Source organism: Motacilla alba, chromosome 5 (genome assembly GCF_015832195.1).
Source record: "Motacilla alba alba isolate MOTALB_02 chromosome 5, Motacilla_alba_V1.0_pri, whole genome shotgun sequence".
Classification (NCBI taxonomy): Eukaryota; Metazoa; Chordata; class Aves; order Passeriformes; family Motacillidae; genus Motacilla; species Motacilla alba.
In genome coordinates this window covers 997,846-1,022,310 of record NC_052020.1, presented here as the reverse complement: position 1 = coordinate 1,022,310, position 24,465 = coordinate 997,846, and the positions used below count along the sequence as shown (strand labels likewise).

The window sequence follows — 24,465 nt, the reverse complement described above, 5'->3', positions numbered from 1 at the left end:
TGCAGAAACAGTCTTTCAGGAACAGAACACAGCAACTGGAGTTTCCCTTCCAAAGAGCTCTGAGCCCACTTCAGTGCGTTTTCAATGCTCCCTTCCAAGGGAGCCTGAGAAAGGGCTCTTTATTCTTGAATTTCCTGAGGAGGTTCATATATTTGGTACAGCCCCAAGAAGGGCTTAGAGAGATTTCTCTTCTTGAAAGAGTTCCTTGTTCCTTCATCACTACCCAAATTAGTAAAATTCCATAAAAAAATTCAAGGTCCAAAGGGACAGTTGCAGTGCCAAGGCGAACACTTACAGAGCTGAAAGACTAAAATCAGCATACCCCACGACCTAAACTAAGCAAATCAAAGGAGAGATGACAGGGACATTAAACGAGTACAGAGAATCTGCTGGAGGGGGGGTGAGGGGGAAAGGAGGGGAAACTCCCTTTTGCATCTTCAGTTGTTGTGGCTTGTGGACAATCTGTCCAAGCTCGAAGCACTTCACGCTGTTAATTTACTGAATGTTTACTGGCACAGTTATAACTGTAGCCCTAAATCTGTGAGAATTTATGTTCACCAAGGTTAAAGTAGCACCTCAGAGTAAACAGAAAACAGGCTCTCCACACTGAGAGCCAGGAGAGCAACTTAAAACCACGGGAGGACACAGGTGGTGGCATGACAGCTCAGCTGTGACTCCCCCTCTGCTGGAGGGGTACAGGTCCTGAGCATGGGGCAGTCCAGGGGGATGGCACAAGTGAGGCAGCTACAGGAGCAGGAACACACCAAGCGGCTTCTCAGAGCAACTTGTGAAGTCCTGAAACCCCTGTCAGCCCTCACTCACTCCCACCAGGCATCCCACAGCACTGCAGAGCCATGTGTCACTCACACTTCCTTACAAACACCCAAATCATTCTGGTTACAAGCAAATTCCAGTCACATCTGGAAAACCACTTTCACTACATTATTTAGTAAATCCTCCCCAATTTCATTTAAATGTATTTGAATTTGCATATTTAATCAAAACTCTCTCAACTCTGAAGCTGATCCCTTTCTCGAATATTTAATTTATACTTCATTATAAAATGATATAACACTTCTTCATTAGAAGTTTCTTTTTATCTCTTTAATCACTGAGTGTTCTTTTTATGTTATAGAACTTTAATCTAATAAAAAAAAAACCCCTACAAGTCATTGAGCAGTTTATTAGCATGTACTGCATTCATTAAATTTACACAAAGCGTGCAGTTTCTCCAAGAGCTGGTGTGACCTTGTTTGATACCATCACCTCATTTGGACTGCAAACAAAAACCTTTTAATAATTAAGTGATTCCTTAAAAAGCTGAAGTAATTTCTAGCTTCTGTGAAGGTTGCAAATTACAAAATTTGAAGTCTTCATTAAAGATGCCCCGAAGTTAAAAAAACAGTCAGTGTAAATTAATTACTACTGTGGATACAAACTAATCAGTTACCAGTATCTTTGAAAAGTATTTTTGGAAACAATTTATTGTAAAAACTACTTGTGAATCTTGTCAGCCTTTGTCATTACTTTAATTGTTTACTGATAATCAGTAATGAGCTTCATGTTTTACGGACAAGTACGAATAAGCTATTTTCATTCAATACCATAACCATTTTGAATCTGCATTTTTATTTTGGTATCTTGACAGGTGACTGCAGAAGGGACAGAGATAGTTGTCAGACACAAAGATCACTGAAATCGGTGTTCATATTTCTAGTTGCTATCAGTGGGGTTTTGATCACACCCTGGAAGTTTTTGGATTGCTGTGCACATTTGCTGGGTATCTGTCTCTGCAGAGCTAGAAACTATACCCCCTGGATGAAATATGTTAATATTTATTTAGGTAATATCTCCACTGAATTCAGATAACCTTTACTAAATATTTCTGATCATCACACAATCCCGTCATACTTTCAGGTAAACTTATTTATTTGTATGGAAGAACAGCCTTTTGTCATAACCAAGCTGATATATTAATGCGAAACTGTAAGTAACCTATAAAAACACCCCCCTACAACCTAAAAGGCTTTTTTAAAGGAAAATAAAAGACTTTAACATAACTAGAGCTGCTCTTCATTTTTAAAATGTAAATTATCCCTTAAATCTAACTTTTGAAGTCATCATTAATTGCCTCACAGGCCTCATTTTACATTAATTGTGCCTTCATAAAACCCTCTCATTGAAAACCTAATACATGTAAAGATTCTTCCCAAATTAAATTGTCATTACTTTTCTTCCTCTTTTAGCTAATTGCTTCATTATGTACTTTTTAAATTGTTTTGTTCTGCAGGGATTAATTTTGCATGTATCTTCATGAGCTATGAAAGTGTTAGAGTGTACTGTCAAACTAGGCACGGGGTGCTGCTGCTTTGAGCTGCAGGAACCACTCTCCCCTGTGTCACCTGGAGGTGACAAGGGTCACTAAGGGCTTTTCAGTTGGCCATTCCAACTTCCAGTTGCCATTCCAATTTCAGTTGGCCATTCAGTTCCCTTCCAAGCGTGTCTATCTCATTGCCAGGCACAGTCAATAACCCACACATCACTCACTACGTTGCCACGTTTAAGTTAAGAACAGGAAGTAAAAGAAATCACTTTTTGTCTCAAAAAGCACAAAAGCAGGAGACTGAGAGTCAGGGCCACCACTGGTTTAGTATTCATGGAGCAATGTACTGTGCTGGCCATCTTTTATGGCTTTACCTTCCTCTCCCTTCCCACAGCTACACTTAGCTTGATCAGTCTTGTTAATCTTGTATCGTGCCCAAAGACCTGATCATGGAATACAACATGCTGGGTTGGAAGGGACCCACCAGGATCATCAAAGTTTAATTCCTGTCCTGGCACAGGACACCACAAGAGTCACACCATGTCTGAGAGCATTGTCTAAACACTTCCTCAACTCCGTCAGGCTTGGTGTGGTGACCACTTCCCTGGGGAGCCTGTTCCAGTGCCCAGCCACCCTCTATGAAGAATCTTTTCCTAATAGCCAACCCGAACCTCCCCTGACTCAGCTTCAGGCCATTCCCTTGGGTTCTGGTTCTGGTCATCACAGAAAAGAGGTCAGGCCTGCTCCTCCTCTTCCCCTTCCAAGGAAATTGGAACTGCAGTGAGCCTCAGTCTCCTCCCAGGCTGAACAGAACAAGTGCCCTCAGTCCCTCCTCTCCAGACCCTTCATCATCTTCACTGCCCTTCTTTGGACGCTCTCTAACAGTTTCATGTCTCTTTTATAGAGTAACACCCAAAACTGCCCCAGCACTCGAGGGGAGGCTGCTCCAGCTCAGAGCAGACCAGGACAATCCCTTCCTTGCCTGGCTGGCGAGGCTGTGCCTGATGTACCCCAGGACAGGGCTGGCCCTCCAGGCTGCAGGGCACTGCTGACCCATACTCAGCTTGCCATCAGTCAGCACCCCCAGGTCCTTTTCCACAGCGCTGTAGCCCAAATTCTATCAGCGTTATTAAAAACTGAGGCAAGAGCTCCTGCAGAATTCCCTGTGCAGACAGGCTGGTCTTTTGCCTCACTCATTTGACTTACAACATAAGGTGCTGTCACACACATAAAGGTATCTGGCCTTCACACCTGGGACCTGAACATGCTGGATCCATCCTGGTGAACCCATCTCAGTCATCTACTCACTTCTGTACCACCACAACAATGCCTTGCTCTCCCTCACTGGTCTTCCTCTATCTTTGTTAGATTACTAAATCAGTCTTTCACTATTAAAATCACTCAATGAAATTAAATTCTAGAGGAAAGCCACAAATATGGAATCTTCCCAGCTTAGGCCATGAAGACTTGGAATACCAGAAGGTACAATGGCAATGACACTGTAACTAGAAAGTGCAGGAGAGCATTAAACATGAGGCTAATAATGCACTAATTAACTTGCATCTCACCTGAGTCCATTGATGTGTAAGCCTATATTGAGTTAAACTGTTTTACTATTTCCCATACCACTATAAACAACAGTTTCCTCTCATCAAACATCAATGTATCTGTATTACTTCCCAGTTGGAAACTACACATGTGCAACTACACATGCACAGTTGGTGAAAAAACATTTGTGAGAAATCTCCAAGTGCCTCCTCATCCTTCCTTGTAGGGTACAGTGATGTCCTGTGTTAGCTGCTGCTGTAATACTTTTCTTTCCTGTGGGAGCAGCTCATAAAATGTTCTCTACCCAGAAATAGCAAACCCACAAAACTGATTCACTGGTAATGTATAATTACACATGCTGTCGCTGCAGATTACCTGCTGAGGCACTCATGAGAAGAACAGAGGGAAAAACAATTATTCCAATGTAGGAGTGACTGAAACCAGCACATGCCAATAAAAGCCAGTAATGTCATGAGTGGCAGAATTTGGCGGCATGACAATTGCTTATTTTATTCTCAATAGAGCCTTTCTTTTTTGACCTGTTGGAATAACAATCCTGTAAATAGAGAATTTTAGTCTGTGTCATCTTGGGATTCAAATTGTTGACACAGTGAGGTACTTTGCAAAACAAAATTAACCTCAGGAATAATTCTGTGCACACAGATAAGCCACTGCTGGTTACACAGGGTGCTAGGCAAGTCCTCATGCCATACTTGCACTGCTAAGGAATTGTTTTTGCCTTGGTGAAAGTGTGAGCTATGAAAAGCTTTGGCTACATCTTGTAAGAAGTAACATTTGGTCAGTCTTTACAATATTTTTCTTTGAGGCTTCAATCTAGAAATAGTCTCCTCTTAATTCACCAAATGGATAAAAGCAAAATAAACTTCTCTCCATTTAAAGTTTTAATGCAAATTTAAAGAGAAATCATTATACGAAAAAGCAATATTTAAAAGTTATCTCAGAGTAACAGCTAAGGATATTTCTATTTTTGGACTTCTCAGCCCTCTGCCTTTACACATCACCAACCTTGTACTGTTGAGCAGCACATGCGATCACGTACTGAGGATGTTTTCTGTAGAGAAAATCATTCCCTAGTGGCAAAGGATATTGGCCTTCTTACTGAAAACAAGCTAAAAACATGGCTTTAAGACTACAAGAAGTGATGATAGATGCAAGTGCAAGAATGAGGAATGAGGTCTTGATTAATTTTCCTGAGGCGTATTTGGGGAAGATCTACATTGCTCAGTGGAGTGCCATGAAGGGAGGCCCAGCAGCAAGGACAGAAAGGGACACCAGGCACACATGACACACCCCACTACTCTGTCTCCATGCAAACAGTTCCCCAACACAGCAGTCTGGTGAAAAATCCCTTCATCCTCTTTGTTCCTTTCCTGACAGTTCTACCTCTTGGCACACCAGCCCGTCAATCTGCCCAACAAAGCAGTTTGAGAGGAGAGGCAGCACGGTAAATCACTGACTGATTAACATTAAAATTAACCCTGCATTTGAAAGAAAATAAACGTTTACTGAAGCAGAGGTGTTCAGAGGCAGCAGGTGTGGGGCAGAGCACTGTGCTGGCAGGGCCAAAGCACTGGTGAGCTGCTGCAAGAATTAGAACAAAAGCATGGCAAGAATTAGAACAAGAGCATGGCAAGGAGAAGGAGAAAATGTAACCCAGTGTAGCCTATGTGCTGTGAAACATCACTCGAGCTTGAACACTGTTGGTGCAGTTTAACATTATCCTCATCCTAAACCCAAAACACAGCACTGTACCAGCTTCTAGGAACAAAATTACCTCCACCCCAGCCATGCCCAGGACAGCTGTGCAAAGGCTTTCCTTAATAAAATCACACATCTATTTACATGCAATATAGTCACAGTTTCCTGTAATTTATGGCCTGTGTTAGGAACACTGACAGGTAAAATGGCTGGAAACTTCTAGGTAAAGAGGAAAGAGGGTAAAATGTTTTCATATAAATGTTGAGATTTGGGTCCAAGTGTAAGTATCTTCACTTGCCTGTGATTAAAAAAAAGAACACTATTAACAAAAGAACACTATCATGAAAACTCATGACCCCAGAAGGATGTTGTGGGGGGGAGGTTAAAGAAAAACCAAGATAGGTAAGACCCAAAACCACATTTAAAAATCCCAAACAAACAACAAACCAAGACCCAGCCCAAAACTAACAAACAAATAATAACTTCTGGAATTTAAGAAACAGTAGATCAGAGAGAGGCGTGATAGACTTCACATCTGCTCGCTCTGCCACAGAGGGACCCTAACGTATGGAAAATACCCAAAGAACACTGGGACTGTTTTCTGCTCAAGTAACTAATTTCTCCATCTCTATTCATTAACTGCATTCCTCCAGTTCACCATCAGAAACAGCATCAGCTTCACAGAAGGTCTGCAGACAAACCACCAGACTAGCAAGAAATGAAGCAATTAATTTCACTACAGCAATATACTGTACAAAAATAGTGTGCCACACTCAGTCTAACTACAAATGCAATCTTCCTCCTGGGTCAGCTGATGTAAAGTCCTGATATACCATTCAGTTGGAACAAGACCCAATCCTTTTCCCTTAAAGAGCTTTTACTTTCTAATAAATTTTCCTCTTACCCACTTACCAGGGCCATTATATCCTTGTGCACACGAATTCATCTGCAAGCATGAAGTCTTTGTGACCCTCTGAATTACTCTAAGTCAGAGCCTGGGCTTGCGTTCCCAGGACTCTGATGATGACTTAGTCTGGGACCTGTGGCAAATCACTGAGCATTTGTTAGGGCAACCCTAAAAGTGGCACAAATAACTTCTTGTAACAGATATTCGGGAGCTTTAAAAGACAAAAGAATTGCTTCAGGGTTGCTTTTGATAGAAAATCTTCTTCTGACTTCAGTAGGAATTGGAAGAGGCCTTTAAGAAGCCTACTGCAAACTAGACTTGAACCATCCAAAGCAGAATCTGACTGAATGCATCCAACTGATTGCAGAGGATTTGTAGGGTCTTCCACAGCCACAAGAACTGCTGGTGCAGGCACAACCCCGAAGCTGAGCCCAAGTGACACTGAGAAACACCAGCCTTACATTCTTTTTCCACTTTAAGGCAGTTACCAACACAGTTCCTGGTCACTATAGGACACGAAACGACGACACACACACACACTGTTGCTTTCAAGGTGAACAAAAAGAGAGAAGTTTATTTTCTGACTCTATAGTTTTTCAAAAGTCACAGTGGATTGGAGGGTGACAGTGCCACCTCTCCAATGACACTGGACAAACCAACAGTCCATCAAATTTCTCCTCCTCCATGAAAGAATGCAAAACAATAAGTTATTTACATAAAGTGTGTGAGAAGGTTTGTTATAAGAATGCAAACATCAGAAGGCTTAGCAAAAACTTAAAAAATCAGAGCATTAATTTAAATAAACCAACATTCCTGCTTGGTCACATGGATAAGAATGTGATTCCAATTTGCCCTCTAAATGCAACCTGGTAATTTAAAAGCACACTTAAGTCCATTCAATTAGGAATGATTGAACAAAAAAGAAGTACCACTCATCCTAACCTGAATTTATAAATATGATGCTTCTTCACAGTAAATGAATCTTTTAAAATCCCAGTTAAAGTGACTGAACTGCTCAAAGAGGATTCTATCAAGTCTTGCATCAACCAGCCTGCCTTTTTTGTCTTATGGGGCAAATAAATAGATTTACAAGAAAACGTTTGGTTGAAGAGTAAATAAAGAGCTTCTTCTAAGAACCAAATGCATTCATATTTTGAACTCATCTGCCAGCTTCTAGCTCAAGGCAAAAGATCTCTATTAATATTTATTTAGTAATATATGTTTAGTATTTTACAAATGCTGTTACAAATCCACAGACAAAGGTAAAAATCTTAGAAGTTAAAACAGTATTCCAAATGAGAGACCAACAGAGCTGAGTAGCAGCTCTGAAACAAATTCAGAATCAACACAATAATCCTCCAAAGTCCTGTTTTCTGTGGCTTGTTATGGTTTACCAACAATGGATGCTTCAAATACAGTTTCCAATAGTTGGGGATTTTCTTGCACTCATGTAACACCAATGACTAGATATTTGTGCAGATGATGAGGTGACAAACATAACTCCTGGCTGAGGACAGTGGGAAAAGTCTCCATTTGTCAGGGTCTAATTCCTCACAGTAGTTTTACATCCTCTGGAACAAAATCAGTGATATAAGGACATGGGACCATGTTCTGCTTACTGTGTTTAAGATAAACAGCTAGCTCAAATGATCCTAACACGTGCTATTTCTGCAGTCAAAAATAAACTCTCCAGTTCCTCTAGATGTTTGCTCTTACAAGCTTATGCATCAAATTTCCCTAGCAGGCCATTTTGGACAGACAGTGTCTGCTTGTCCATTATCCTGAATGATAATGCTTTCCACGCAGCAGAATACTAGAAAAATCTAAATACTTCTTAAAAAAAAGGAAAATGACAATGAAAGATGAGGCGCAGTGAGTAGTACATAGTCACAGACTGGAGAGCTGCATTTTAAAATGGAAACATTATTTATTTCACTAATATTGTAATTATAATGTATTTTTTGTAGAACAATGACTCTTTTGATTAAGGCATTCATCATCTGTCCTGCCGTTGAAAGCAACACAAGTAATCTAGAGATGTTCCAGGGCCCAACCACCCTCTGAGTGAAAAATCTTTTCCTGATACCCAACCTAAACCTTCTGTGACACAACTTCAGGCCCTTCCCTCAGGTCCTGTAACTGGTCACCAGATGAAGAGATCAGTGCCTGCACCTCCACCTCCCCTCATGAGGATATTGAAGACCACAATGAGGAATCCCCTCCCTGAGTCTCATCCTTGTATGATCTCAGACACACAGAGGATTGTGAGAAGAGCGTTAAGAAACTGTTAAACAATCTGTTTATTACAGCTCTGTAATTTGTTTTCATACAGCCAGATCCAAGCCAACATAAATTCAGATAAGGCAGCATATATTATGCTACCTTGCACACTACAATCTGTTACAGATGAAAGTATTTTATGTAGGTCAGGCACTGCTTCCCTGGAGACAGAGTAAAAGCCATAAGGAAATCAGAGCAGTGTCAGGCCTTATTCCAGTGATCCAGCCTACTCCAAAATTTCAATTATGCACAGATTGTGCCTCTCTGTCTTGTCTATCAACATACCAACAATCAACTCCTCCAAGGCTAAGTATGGCAGACCAGACAGGGTACATCTCATGATGCAAACTGAGAGAAAGCCCCTTGCACTCACGAGGAAACAATCATTTTTTGTCAGTTGTAAAAAGAACAGAAAAATCAAAGTGATGTTAATTTTCAACTCATTGCAACACTGAGCTGCAAAATAAGTTTTTGGGAGCAGAAGGCAGCTCTCTGGCCCTTATACTGAGAAGAACAGTGTTATTAAAAGATGCAGTCTTGCATTTCTCTCTCCCTTTCCTTGAAAAAGTGCCCTACTGTAGCTAAAAGGAGGTCTGTGCTTCACTCTGGCTGAAAAAACTCTAACAGGCAGAAGAAAAAGAATTTCAAGAAACCAGAAATAAAAATGAGTATTTTTTGTTATATTTTGCTGTCTCAGGAGACAATTCTGTATTCTTACAGTAAGTTCCCTTTTTTTTTTTTTTTTTGCTATTGTACAACAGTTTGCTTTTATTCTGGCAACTAAAAGGCTCAAAACACAATGTTACCTCCCCTTTACATTTCCTAGCAGGGTTCAGAACTTAGTTTTATAACACACCACACCGTTTTTCATTACCATTATCTACCTAACAATTCCACTCTTATCAAAAACCTGAGAGATTCTCAAAGAGAACAGAAAGGTGTTAGCCGTGAAGAGATACAGAAAGAAGTACACAAATCACACACAATACTGCATTATAGTAAACAGGTGAAGAGTGTACAAGGGAAAAAGAAAATAAATGAACTTATGCACATTATGAACACCTTAATTCCCTTCTGTCTGGAAGGCAGCATACATGCCTCTATAATCTACTTTGCTCCACAGTGATTTTCCTAATTTAAATAAACCAAGTAATCTAGAAAGGTTTTTCCCATCACACCTGTGAGAAGCTGTTCTCCTTACTGACTATGGGCTCCCAGGTAAGCAGGGAGATTTAGCTATCAACTCTGCAAAATTCTAGCGCTGTTGAAAGAACAATCCTAAATTCTGTGCTTCTACCCTTGTCCCAGATTAAGTTCTGTAAAGAGAGCTATTGCTCTTTATTCCCTCCTCTCTCCTTAAATAAATTTACATGTCTGCAGAGCTGTGGATCTCCTTTTCATGCCATCATCCATGTTTTGGACTGCTTTCCCCCCCTGTAATAAGAAGCAAGCTATATTTTAAATGTAAGTCACCAATAGTGGCTAATTATTTTCCTTACCCTGATTCCGAGCTCCACATTCTCTCCTCCGTATACTTCCATGCCTTCATCCAGTAATCCAATCTCTTGGAAATATTCTCTATCTACTATGAAGCATCCAATCAATGCAGGACTTCTGGAAGAATAAATCATCAGCAACCAAAATTAGCAGCTAAATGATGAAGAATTTTATTATTCAGACACAGATTGTATTTATCATTGCTAGGCAAAATGATGCAGCAAAACAGATTCTGAAGAAAGTATTTCTCAAAGAGTTTTACTGAGCCTTGCCTTCTAATATTCCTAATTCTAAAGTGAAATGAACACCACTGAAGAAAATTAGAGTCAAATTACTGGACATAAATATTCACAAGAGCAGTAAGGATTTCAGCGCCAGTACTGCGAGATCCAGGAGCCCCAATTTTGTTTCTGAGGCACCAGCCAGAGTAGTCTCTGTCCTTGCTAAGTCCTCAAGTCTCTTGTCTGTGACAATTGCAAGTGATACCCACTGATGTGCAGTTCTGTGTGTTTAGCTAGAAGCCAGGTTCAGCTAGAGATAAAAAACTTGTGTCTGTAAGCTTAACTAAAAAAAAAGACATTATTTCTTGAAGAGGACCATCCAGATAAGTTTTTTTTTTTAATACAGAATCAAGAAAAGTCTGCCTTTACCAGCGTAGTGTAACATTAGTCCATTGTCCTGAGCCAAATCTAAACACATGACATAGCTTTACTGGATCAGTAAGCTCTATTTATGTCATGGTGTGAACCAACCAACTTTTACTATACAGAAACAATTTTAATCAGGTAAGAGTTCAGCCACAGAGGGTACAATTTCACCTTATAAGTAGAGAAGGATACAGAGTCATTTAGCCTTTTCATTTTTCTCCTACCTTATAATCCACAGTTGCAAGAAATAAGTATGTCTTTTCAGATTATTACGCTGCTATCAGGCACTCTGGTAATGACAGGATATTAATTAGCAGTACAGGGGAAATCACCCTGCTTTTATTGAGAGCACTCAAGCTACAGCTAGTGGACACATCTGCTTTCAAACAGATCACAGGCTGTCTTAATCACAAATTGTACAGTTCTACAGAAATCTGTATATTAATGCCTCCAAGTGCTATAGTACCTGATATATAACAAAGACCATCTCTGATGTATTTATTAATGAAGAAAATAGCAGTTAACATCAATACAAAACTTATGCTGCTTTTATGATAAGGTACTTCTGCTTTTGTTGTTGTTTTTAAGTATTTCTCGGTGCACCTGCTTCCCTTTGCTATAATTCTGAAAGGATAATGGAGGCATGATAGAAACCATCCATCAATACACACGGCTTTGTTTGTTGGTGTGTTTGTTTTAATTATCCAACACACACATGCAGCATATTGCACTGAATAAAAAAATGTGCCAGGGAAGGAGCTAGGGAACAAACCTGAAATTCATAAAGGACACTCACTCCCCAGTCTTCATGTAGAACAAAGTTTGGGGGTAAAATGGAAAAGTATATTTGCTCCTTACTTCGTTTCAACTACTTTTAATTTAAAAAATCATGATAATTACTCTATATAATTAATCACAGGATCATAGAATGGATTGGGCTGGAAGGGACTTTAAAGATCATCTCATTCCAAACCCCAGCCATGAGCAGGTACATCTTCAAACAGATGAAGTTGCTCAGAGCCCCATTCAGCCTGGCTTTGAACACTTCCATGAATGGGACATCCACAACTTCCCTGGCAACCTGTTCCAGTGCCTCACCACCCTCACAGTAAAGAATTTCATCCTAATATCTAACATAACCCTGCCCTCTGTCAGTTTAAAGCTGTTCCCTCTTGTCCTATCACTACCTACTTTTGTCCCTTACCAGTTTTCTTGGAATCACCATTCAGGTACTGGACGGTGCTGTAAATCTCATTGGAGCCTTTTCTTCTCCAGGCTGAACAACCCAAACTCTCTCAATCTGTCTTCATAGGAACACTTTTATAGTGTTAACAGAGTTCATTAACAGCATTAACTATCTCTAATGATGTGGAAATTACCACCCCTTTTTACATTTGTCTGTGGCAAACTTGTAATTTTTATCTCCCGCTTTCCAACTGTAGGTTCTGTTCATGGGTCAGTGCAGTTCAGGGAGTGTTAAACTGACAGAACCTGAGAGAAGTGCCTGCCCGTAAAGACAGAGCTACTGGATGAAAAATAGCTGCCAGTGCAGTTTGAGGTTCTGCTTTTCAGGTGGTGAAAACAGCATTCACACTTTCTTTCTGCAGGGAGCTAGAGCACAGGTACCAGTGACCTCCTTGGAATGAATGTGTATCTACAAGAAAGGCCTGCAATCTCAGCAGAGCTGCTCAGTGGGTTCAGAGGCTACTGCTCCCCTCCCTGAGACAAAGGTATTGTTCTGTACCAGCCTAACAACACTCTGGACATGATAAGAAATTGCAGACCCAGATTGACCCAAAGCAAGGGCCCGATACGGCCTTTGCTCACAGTGTCAGTGACCAAACCTTAACTCCTAGGACACAGCACACCTATGTGACAACATTGTCAAGAATACAGCTGTCAGATCAGCTCTGCTTATATAATGTAACCACAAAGAAAATTCCATTTCTGGCCTGTAAGCACTAAATTAGCAGGCAAGACACTTGGAGAAAGCAGTGCTGCTGAGCAGCCCTGCCTACCACTCCACTTGGGCACGAATCCTATTTTAAAAGATCTACTGAAAACAAAAGTTTCCTTTAAAAACCTTTAAAAATATCTACTGAAAACAAGAGTTTTCTTGACAACTGTGTAGGCAACAAGGACATTTAAATACTTGAAGTTTACAGTCAGGAAAAGCTATCACATAGCTGAGCCCACTCGCCCCTGTCACACCTGAGCTTTGCCAGGGACACTGTAATTTAGGCCACGTTACCTTATTGGAGCAGTTGTGTTCTCGAGTTTCCACCAGGACTTAGGAGGGTTCAGATAGCGGCACCACAGCTCCCAGTCAAACCCTTGTGCTGAGAGGGGATACTCCTCTATTTCAAAATTATCATACTTAATGTTATCGAATGATGGAGAAATTACTCTTTTTCTGTTTTCTTTTATCCTGGTGAGCACTGGTTCAGCCCTAAAAAAACAAAGAAATACAGTGTTAAGATTACACCAGTAAAAGCATAGCACTGACGGAAATCATAGAGTAGTTTGGTTTAGAAGGAGCCCTTAAAGATTATTTAGTCCACCACCAGATAAACAATATAGCAGCTAATGCTGTATTTTTCAGAAAGAGCAAAGTCTAAAGCTGTTACCCATTCAGAGCCCTCTCTGCTTCGAGATGGAGTTTTGACAGTGCAGGATTTGCCCCAAAATAACACACTGCAACATAGTCTCAAGGATGCCCTGTTGTTAACCTTGATTTGAGCTGGTGGATGGAAGAAATGAGTATCTGCATATCACAGAGAATTTATATCCTTGCTACCAAGTAACAATAACTTCAGGCTCTCACCACTATCAAGGACATCAGGATCAGAGTTAATAACAGATCTATCCTAGAGACAGAAGCTCTTGCCTTCTTACCATCTTTTTTACTTAAGGAGCAAGGGAGATATTAAATCCAGACTGAACATATTGAAATGCATTATTTTAGTTATGTTTACTCTTGCAGAGTGGTCAAAATAACGCTTCTTTGTTTACACTGCAGAACATAAAAGAAACATAATATTTTTTAATGAATAGAAGATACATTCACCCTCATGGGCAAACGGCTACATTACTGGAGGAGATTTTTATATGTGCAGTTTTCTAATATGATTTAACTACGTTGTAATTAGATCAGCAGATTACTCAAACCATAAAAATGGATCTAGATCATATTACGCAGCACAAACACATTTTTCCTGCTTGGGTCCATGATTATGTCTGAATTTTCATTAAAAAGCTCTGAATTCTAACTCACCCTCTAAATGCAAGAGGAATGCCAGTCAGTAATTTAACACCAGTGCTTGGAAAAGGTCCCTGGGTCAGAGAAATTGAAGGAGGCACATACCAACCCACGTTGAATTCCACGTGGGCATCGAAGAGAGCGACGACCGGTGCTGTGGCTGCTCTCCAGCCGCTGACCCGGGACCGGATCAGCCCCTCCTGCTTGCTGTGCCGGACAACCTTGATGAAACCAGGCCTGTGGGCATTCACCTCATCAACATACTTCTGCAGCTTCTCCTTGAGCTCCTCTGTAGAAGAGGAGGAATTAGGTGTTAGCAAGAGATGTCAGCTTGACAAGATGTAAAAATCTGTTATTTCTGTTGTAGATGAGCGACCCCCATCCAGGGAATAATGTGCTCTGACTCCACGATTCCAGAAGGCTGAACAAATGCTTTATTAAGCTATATTATATTACACTAATACTATATTAAAACTATACTAAAGAGATACCAAATACTACTAAAGAAAAACCCGTGACTGTCTGGAGACAGTCTCAACACAGCTTTGACCCAACTGGCCGATCAATCCAAACAACCCTCACCGGTGTCCAATTAACACATCACTCTCGGTAAACAATCTCCATAACACGTTCCACACGTGCCAAACAACAAGGGCAGCAAGTGGAGACATGAATTGCCTTCTCTTCTTCTCTGAGGTTTCTCACTGCCTTCCCCAGGAAAAATCCTGGGAGAGAGAATTATATCTCTCTCTGTTGTAATGTGAATACCACACTTTCAGTAAAACAGGAGTAGCCTTCACACAGCTACTCAGAATTCTCAAATAGTCAGCCTAAAAGGAGGCAAACTAAAAGGAGGCAAACAAAAAGGAGAAGGACCATGAATTATTTAGCAATAAAAAAAGTTCAGATACAACTATTTAGCCTACATGACTGCCATCAGAATCCTGGCACTGTTTAACAGTAAAATGCCACAAAATGAAGTGTCATAGCCACATAAGAGCATATTATTTAACTGTAACAATAAACAAGGCACCTGTCTTATATTTCCAGGAAAAAAAAAAATAAAAAGCCTAAGTATCTTCCATGAATCTTCTCCACCAATATTTCAAGAAAATAAGAGAAGTAAGAATAAAATGCATTATTTTTCTTTTTTCCATTTTTCTTCCTCGACAACTGGTTTCTGTCTTGACTAAAAAGTTCAGCAACTTTTGCTCTTAGAGCAAAGACCAGTAAAAGCTCTAGAGAAGAATCATTCCTAATTAAAAGATAGTAACTCTTAGGTAAACAGCTATTATCTCTGTGGTTTAAAGACCACTGCATGAGAAAATACAATATGTGGAGTATAAATATTGTGTTCACAATTATTATTAACTGAAAGCACTTTCACTTTATTCTTTATTAGCACTCCTATGTCCTATTTACATTATGGTGTCACTCAGAATTCCCTTTGGGACAATATATTCCCTTTATTCCGAATCTCTCCACAAATCCAGCAATGTCTTTGCTGTGATGCAGAATAATGCTCCTGTGGCTATAATGCTATACTGGGCATTATCAAATCTGCATTAGAGCCCAATCCTGACTGTGAAAACTTGAGCAAGCCACTTAACTTCTCCTGAGGAACAGGAGCCCTTTAATTTCTCCTGAGGAACAGGTTCCCCAGGGAAAAGGTCACAGTACCAAACCTGCCTAAGTGCAGGAAGCATTTGGACAACCCTCTCAGATACATTCTCAAGTGAATTTTGGGGTGTCCTGCCATCGAGCCCAGGCAGTTTGAGAAACTGAGAAATCAGCCTTCCAGTCTGGGAGCTGGTCACCTCAAACAGATCTGGACAACCAGCGTGCTGGAATGGGTAATGGCACAGAAAATTAAAAGCAAGCACACTTTATGAGCCATATTAAATGTTCGTCCTTGGAAAGGAGGTGGGTGTGTCCTCTCAAGAGCTGACAGAAGAACAGAGCTCATCAAGTACAAAGACTCCTAAAGTCCATCCCTGTTTGTAAAGACTCTTGGACATCCCCCAGGTGTGATGCAGCTGGATTCTCAGGCCTTGCAGGACTGTGCATGCCATGTACCTTTGTGTCAATGAACTCTGCATGAACCCAGAATACCACAGAAAAGTCTTGATACTTACAGGTTTTCATAAAAATAAGAATTAAAAAGAAACAGTCAGCTGACCATGTCCACCACAACACTTAAACTGCAGCAATATTTTAGGAATTGATTGGATATATTCCCAAAATTTTCCACATTACATTGCCAGTATCTATTCAATTTGTCTGTCTGTGACTGCATCACCTGGAATAAACAATATGAGCCACTTACATAGCATAGAGCACTCTTCTATTTTGTATTAGACTTGCTGCTTATTGATCAATACGCTTTTTCTCCTTTATAAAGTAAAAAAAAACCCACATTAATTTCTTTCATGCTTGTGCCAAACCACATGTTCTTACTGCTCACCCCCTAACACACAGAGATTTGTAGCAAGCACAGAACTATCAAACCAACCACTAGCTAACAGCACATTTAATTGAAAAGAAGACATTTACGTTACTGCAATTCTATGCACCTAAAAATAGTACAAACCCATTCTCTATTCCCAAAATGCAACACTGCAGAGGGTGAATATCAAAGCATGAGGATTAAAGCTTTGCTCTTGGTGTAAGTGGCTGCTCACAGCTTTGCAAGACCAGGAGGCTTTATTTGCCACAACAATGCAGCATCACCACTGAGGATAAAACGTGAAAGGAAAGCAGGCTCTAATCGAGGACTCGAAAATCAGTAGCCTTGACACAGCCATTGCTCTCTCAGTCACTCCATTTCAGTAAGTGGGCTATTCTTCCACATTTCCTAATGTGGACTGACTTTAGAAGCTTGAGTAAACACAAACTCTATTTCATGCCTAGGTGGAAAATGGAAAGAGATGGAAATGGAACAGGACCCAAACCTCGGCTTGCCACCAGCATGACTTCAGCTGCACATTAGAGCTGTGACACTTACTAGGCAGCCACGCTTCTGATTTTCTGGTTACCCTGCAGCTCTTTGCAAATGAAGTGGATGGCCTGAGAGCATCTCAGGGGAACCTTGAAGGCTTACCCGTGGTCAGTCAGCACGGAGAAACCATCCCCTGACTTTCAGGATCACCTCAGGAGACAGAGCAGTAGTTTGCAGTCAGGCACTTTCTGGCCTTTGTTATTTAAAACAGATCAGCTTGGCTCTACAAAGGCAGAGTGCTGAGCAGAGTATTACGTGCACCCTTTGTCTTGCAAGAACTATTGGGCAGATTCTCCCAGAAGAAAAGATAAGGCTGTGAAAAAAATGTATTTTTTTCACTCAGCCACAGGACAGAGACGACATGCTAATGCAGTTTAGAAAGTCACAATTTTGGAAAACACTTTAAAGATGCCCTAGCAAAAGAGTTGAGTCAGTTTTTCTCCCATGCATTCCACGTCTTCCTGAGTTTTACATGAGAAATCGGAGTTCAATTGTATTTGACAGTTTTAGAGCACCCAGTCCAACTGGCCTGAATGATGGGACTCTCCCCCCAGAACTATTCATACACTTCGCTATGGCTCTGATGGTCTTCAGCAACATCATTTTAAACCAAGTTCTTTTTTTTTCCACTTCAAGATATGTTGCCTGAATAATAAACATGCTTTTTCATTAATTATTGTGCTTCACAGCTTTACGTTACCATAGGGAGAAGACAGGGAATAAGCAAATATGTCATCTTCAGTACACTGTTGATCCAGTGTCTAATTATGGAAACAAACAGGCTTATAAAGATAGATACATTTGCCTTTCAGCGCAGAATCTCTCACATAAGGACTCAATTTGACTAAGCTGAATGAGGCTCTGCAATTGGAATGAAAGAGCAGCCATATATGGAATGGGAAAATGGCACTTGGAAATGCTGCTCTCTACCACCTGTCTCTATATGGTACAGATGTCTGGAGAGCACAGCACAACTCTCCTCACAAATGCAGAAAACATAATTAGTGTGCCATAATTATGTTTAATATTAACATAATTAAGTTCAAACTCTTCTAAGAGGTTGTTTGTTTATTTTTAACAAATTGACAAAGATTTTGTTTGTCAAGTTCCCCCACTCAGCATGACAAAGCAGTGCTAAAGGATTCACACAATTTTGCCTTCTTAGGAAAGAGCAGAAACTGGACAGGATGGAGCAAGGAGCATTGTGACGGTGTTTTTGGGTCCCAGGACGAGGGAAGAGATGAGAATCTTGACTCCATGTTTCAGAAGGCTGATTTATTATTTTATGATATTATATTGTATTTAAAATGCTATACTAAAACTGTACTAAAAGAATAGAGAGAAAGGAGACATCAGAAACTAGAAAGGAATGAAAAAGAATGAATAACAAAAACTCGTGACGGCTCAGAGCCTCGACACAGCTGGACCATGGCTGGTCATCAAGAAAAAACAATCCACATGAGACCAGTCAAAGATGCACCTGTTGGTAAACCATCTCCAGACCACATTCCACAGCCATCACATAGCTCTTGTTTACATTTCTTTTCTGAGGCTTCTCAGGAGAAAAAATCCTGGCAAAGGGATTTTCATAAAATATGACAGTGACAGAGCATGAGGAGTCAGAAGGCATCATCCACCCCATTTTCTCGAATGGAAAACCATCTACAGATCATGCTTTTCATCCAGCTGCATGAAGTGGGCTACCTTTTGTAAGCCTCTGTCCCCAATGAACTGAGAAGTGAGCGGGCTCGATGCTGTCAGGTGTCCCAGCCCCTTAGTGTCCTACAGCAGCTGTGGGTCTGGCCCCAGACTTCAAATTTCAAAGTAATGAATACAAACAGCCTTGCCATAAATAACAAATTACTGCCTCACAGTCATGGAGAAGGAGCTAAAAGAACAGCTAATTAAGGCTAACTTTCAGTAACTTTCATACTTTACCAAACTCCCACTCCGAGCGCTTGAATGAGCTTGCATCTCTCAGAACAACCACGTTTATGAAGCCCCACACTATGTTTGGCTGAGACATGCATTTTACTGACCTTTTTCTCAGCTGTAACTTTGCCAAAAGAGCTAAAATAACAAATACATAAATAAAACAACGCTCATAACACTCTGCATTTTCCAAAGCCTAAGAGTCCCTGCTGACTTTGGCCCAGCAATGCATGCTGTGTGCTGCTGCCATCTCTGCAAACCTTGTGCTTTTCCTTTAGAGAAATATTTACTTTCACGTCAAAGGCCTGGGAATTAGCATGTCCCTCGTTACCCTGGCCCTTGGCACAGACATGGCTTCTTTTACTGCGAAGGGAAAGAATTACTTTTCAGTACAGAACTAGGTTTAAATTAACAATTGTGCCAAAACCAGCAGATTGACATGTCACATGAAAGGGATAAAATCCTGCCAATTCATTTTTTAATCTCTGTGTGTACACTGAGCTGCCTAGAAGGCACATTCTGGTCCCCAGGTACAGGAAAGTGTTGGACATTTCCTTGGATCATAAAGGACACTCTTAAAGACAGATTATTAGAGCACCTGCAAGAATACAGGAGGAGTTTATGCCTGCATTTGGAGCCAAGAGACCACTGGTCAGCTTGCTTCTGGGAAGGATCCCAGAGCCTTCCTGAATTCCCTGTGCAGCAGGTCAGAACGAGATCACTGCCCTGCAGGAAGGCAAAACAGTCACCTGGCACAGCTCAAGAAGTCGTTTCACCACAAGGGCTGCTGCCACACTGGAAACATCTGTCTCATCTGGTACATCTTACTTCTGCATGAAAGACCAGTAAATTGGCAAAAAGGCAGAATTCACACAAGCCAATTAATAATAAACCAAGATTTTTCCATCTTCTTTACCCAATTATTTTTGGCTCTGAGTCTTAGGAACAGGAAGAGCTGCCTTTCCAACCTTAACATGTATTAACATAGCTAACTTACTTTCTGGCAAATAAAGCAAGCTTGTTGTAACAGGTTTGCTGCAAATCCCCTCCTCTCTTCCCCCTAAGTCCCTCTGTAGGCAACCAGCCTGAATTCGTGCAATAACTTGAATTCATGGCAGCAGCTAGGCATATAAGAGAACCTGTTTTGTTGCACTTTATCTAACAGGATATGTGGATTACATCACTTATTTCGTATGCAGCTCAGTGCTTCACCATTTTTTCTTTTTCTTACCTCTGGTCCCTTATCTGTCATGCTTAAGTGATCACCTCTCATCTCTGCAGCAGAAGCAGATAATTCCAAATGGAAAATATTTATAACCAGACAGAGGCATGTCATTTTTAATGCACATGTGTACAGAGAATGTCTGCAGCACAGGGTAACAAGGCTCAAGCAGATAAGGACGGCCTGCTGTGCACACGTATTTAATAGCCCTGTGTTATCTGGTAATAGATAAACCACCCAGGGGAAATTACCAACATGATGCAAGGAATTGATCTGGACAGACATCAGAAACAAAAAAGCAGCGCAATCCTTCTCCTCCACTCCCATGCCTAACTCGCACTGTTGACAGAGATGCATAGTCTAATCTCAGAAGTTAGGCTATCCACATGTAAAGACAGAGAGTGTAATGAACTTTTACAGTCACAACCTTTGCATTCAGCAAGCCCAAGTCCCAGCTGCTGTCAGACCTCCTCAGGTCTACTAAGACAAATTGCCTACAGCAATCTATTACAGCTCACAATTTGGATTACACAATTTGGATTACAAGCCAAGGGTTTCCTCAGCACATGAACAGCACCCTTCTCCCACAGCACAGGCCAGGAAAAGAAATGCATTTCCCCTCTTACTCCCCACACACACATACACACACATTCTATGAATTGCCCAGGAGAATCTAAACAGAGGAATGGGAAGTTTTCAAGGGGTTTAATAGGGGCTGCTTTGATCCATTCTCAGCTCCTTCACAAACACCCCTCTGCATTTCACTGAATCCTTGTGTAAGGTCCTGGGAATCCTACAGCAAAAGGACAACACACAGCAAAAAAATCCGCCTCAAATCAGCAATTAAACAGCTTCCAACAAAAAACAGGCTTTGCAGAAGAAATCTGTGCCAGCAACTCTTCCTTGAGCCATCTAGCAGACACGTTCACTACTTAGGTTCATTTTGGTTTTTTTCTAAATGTCGTATATTTCCAATCCCAGCCATGAAAATAGGTTATCACACTTCAGATCATTAAGTCCTACATAGAAATATTGCTGTGTGTTAATAAATCCCCAAAAAAGTATGGAAATAACTATGAAGATAATATTTTGGAAACTCTGAGAGATCAACACTCTGTTATGGAGGAGGGGGATACAGAAGAAATAAATATTACAGCTGTTATTTTTTGTTACTACTAATCTTCTGGGGTAATGTCTTTATTACAAGGGTTGTAAGTCCCTTTTATTTCCCTCCTATTATTTATTGAGTATTGTTTGAGTATATATCTGTCTTCACAGCATTCATGTAAGGTGCATCCCATCTTAAGGATCACCAAGCCCACATTGTAGCTGCAATCTCCCAACACTTTGCAAGACAGAGACATAAACTGAGACGCCAGATGAATCTCCAAGGTTACACCAGAAGTTGCAGAAGGGGAAGAATAGAACCTGGATCTCCCAAATCCCAGGGCTGCACATTAACACCGCACTCTTTCCCTAAGGCTGCAATTCTGCATTTTGAGCTGTGGCCCACATGGAGCCCTGAGAACTCTGATTCAGAGCAGATTCAAGGGCTCTTCCACATCCCTGTGCCAGAATTAAGAGGCAGCTGATATCTGGGATCATCCTAATGTCAACAGAAATGCACTGCACCAAAGGAACTGAACACTGCCTCTCCATCCCACCAGCAATGGGAGACTCACATGCTTACCTCTGAGCACAGAGCAGGGCTTACTAAAGGGAAGTGTCAGCATTTAGAGAGGAAAAGAAAACAAATTTCCTCTCAGGTCAATGTTCCAGCTCTTTAAGAGGCACGGCAGGACTAATAAAAAGGCACAAAATGTCTTTTCTTAGATTGCCAGTCAGGTGTGCACGCGTGGAACATGCAAACACAGCTAAACACAGAACAGGGACTTGCCAAGGGCTGCCACCAGTGCCACCAGCCATACAGACACCAGAAGGACAGAGGCTGCCATCTACCCCTTCAGGGCCACACCTAGAATCCTAGAAAGGTGCTTGCATTTCAAAGGACCTTTAAATACGGAGCTAATTATATAAACGTAATGGTTCCACTCGATGTCCAGATTGCTGCGTGCTTGCATTAACCTCAGCAGGAATGCTGTCCCACTCCAGCTCTCAGTGCATGACTGCCTCCTCTTTAGGGGCTGTTACTGCATGGATCATGGCTGCAATAATGTGACCACAATAATGAGGGCAGGAATAAGCACTGCTGCTGAAGTCAGACACTTACATCACATCTGATGCAACAATCTCTTCTGATGTTTATGTGGATACAGTAGTTTTAGAAAGGGGCTGTAGAGTGAGGGGCATAACAAGCACCAAGACCATGCATTAGAGCTGACACATTGATATAACACACTGCTGGAATGGCATCAGCCAAAATTCTGAGTTCATCATTTCATTCCTTGGTGTTCCTGGATTCATCTGTAAAATGACCTTTAAATGCTAAAAGAAGTGCTTGAGAAATGTATTCTAGTCCCAGCTGTTTCCAGTAATCCAAACAGCACTTTTTTTTTTCTTTTTTTTTTAATATTCAGCATTTAATTCTATACTATTTCTTGGATGTGTGTGGAAAATCACTATTCAGAAAAGAAACTAAATGCCTAACCAGAGCCAGATCCGACTGTATAAATCAATAAAAAAAAACAATCTAAAGAGCACATTAGAAACCTTTGTACTTTCATAACCATAAGATGCAGCAAGCTGCTCGCTCTACTGTAAACTTGATACATAATCCTGACTCCAAGAAACAGCGTGGCACTTCATGTTGTGATAACAGATTCACAAGGAAAAAAAACCCTGCCAATTAAAACACTCTAGTTCCAGTGTAACTACTTTATTTCTGGAGCGAATTCTGAGGAAATTAGTCACAAAAGTTGCATTAGAAATGGAATATGCAAATACTCAGCTAGAACTGGATGAAATAGAGCTGCTAATATTCCTCTCTGGATCAAACCTCTCTCTGAGAACAGGACTATAAAAGGAAGAGGAAACAGAAAGCAATCACTGAATACTTGCTGGAAGGGGACCTGTGCAATCCAATCCTTTACTCAAAACAGGTCCAAGTAAACAATCTGAAGTAATATTCACTGTTAAACAGTTATTTAAAAGAATGACACAGAGCACTAAAAGGTTTTGATTTGAATAAGTAGACTTAGCCTTGCATACCATGTTGATTTTTATTAAAATCTTACTTGATATCAGATATTATAGTCTAACTTTATATTTCTTGCATAGAATCCCTTCCCTGGGAGCACACCAACATGCACAAAAACTGATACTATGAGAGCATTCCCGAGGGTCAGGACAGCAATAACACTATTTCACAGCGCCTTTTTCTTTTTCTTTAACCTTGCCCAAATGCAGAGTTACATTTGGTAGCTTTTTACTTTGACTGAATGACTCCTACTGTACCAGACAATTCCTAGACATCAGATGCAAACTCTTCTGTCCATATTCCAAGCCAGAAAGATTGATTTCTTGGCTACCAGTGATCATGTTGTGTGTGACCTGCTATTATCTTCTCCTTTCAACGGCCCTTGCAGAAGAATGCAATTCACACAGCAAAAGCAATACAGCACCCAATCCACCAGGGAGAAATACAGCCTGCCTGGGCAGGTGGGCTCTTTTCAGCAGATGGGACTGGTTCACAAAAAGGACTGTTTTATGTCAGCAGAGCTGCAGATACAAGATGTTTGTCACACAGGATGTTTCTGAGAATAAAAATGAAAGGAAATTATCCCAATATAAGCAAATTTGGTTGTTATTCTAATAGCTAATACATCTCTGGCAATACAGCCAGCGTAGATCAGGTAATACCCCTTGAAGGCAAAAACTGTAAATGGGAAATATTGGAGTCACTGAAGTCAATGAGAACTTCTCAGAAAACACTGTTATATGTCTGGGGCCCATCATGGGGCCCCAAATGCAACATCACACGTGATGTCACTGGAAGTGCAAGTTCAAATCACACCTCTTAAGAGTCAGCTCTCACATAGCCTCTTATTTTATCATACAGTCTTGAAAAATTCTGCCAAACACTATTTATTACCTGCACAGCCACCAAATCCTGCTCACCTGGCATAAAGGGAAGGAGCAGGACCTACCCCATCACCTTCTAAGCAAGCCAAGAG

At 40.8% G+C, this 24,465-nt stretch overlaps 1 protein-coding gene across 4 annotated transcripts in view; it reads right to left on the bottom strand.

Annotated features, from left to right (window-relative positions):
* Positions 1 to 24,465, bottom strand: part of GALNT18 (polypeptide N-acetylgalactosaminyltransferase 18) — a 210,937-nt gene that overhangs the window by 60,441 nt on the left and 126,031 nt on the right. For all 4 annotated transcript variants that reach the window (XM_038139175.1, XM_038139173.1, XM_038139176.1 and 1 more), the window contains exons 5-7: positions 14,286 to 14,469; positions 13,173 to 13,370; positions 10,277 to 10,391 (exon numbers count right to left, since the gene is read on the bottom strand). In XM_038139175.1, the coding sequence (XP_037995103.1) occupies positions 10,277 to 10,391; positions 13,173 to 13,370; positions 14,286 to 14,469 (497 nt within the window). The remainder of the gene's footprint in view (positions 1 to 10,276; positions 10,392 to 13,172; positions 13,371 to 14,285; positions 14,470 to 24,465) is intronic.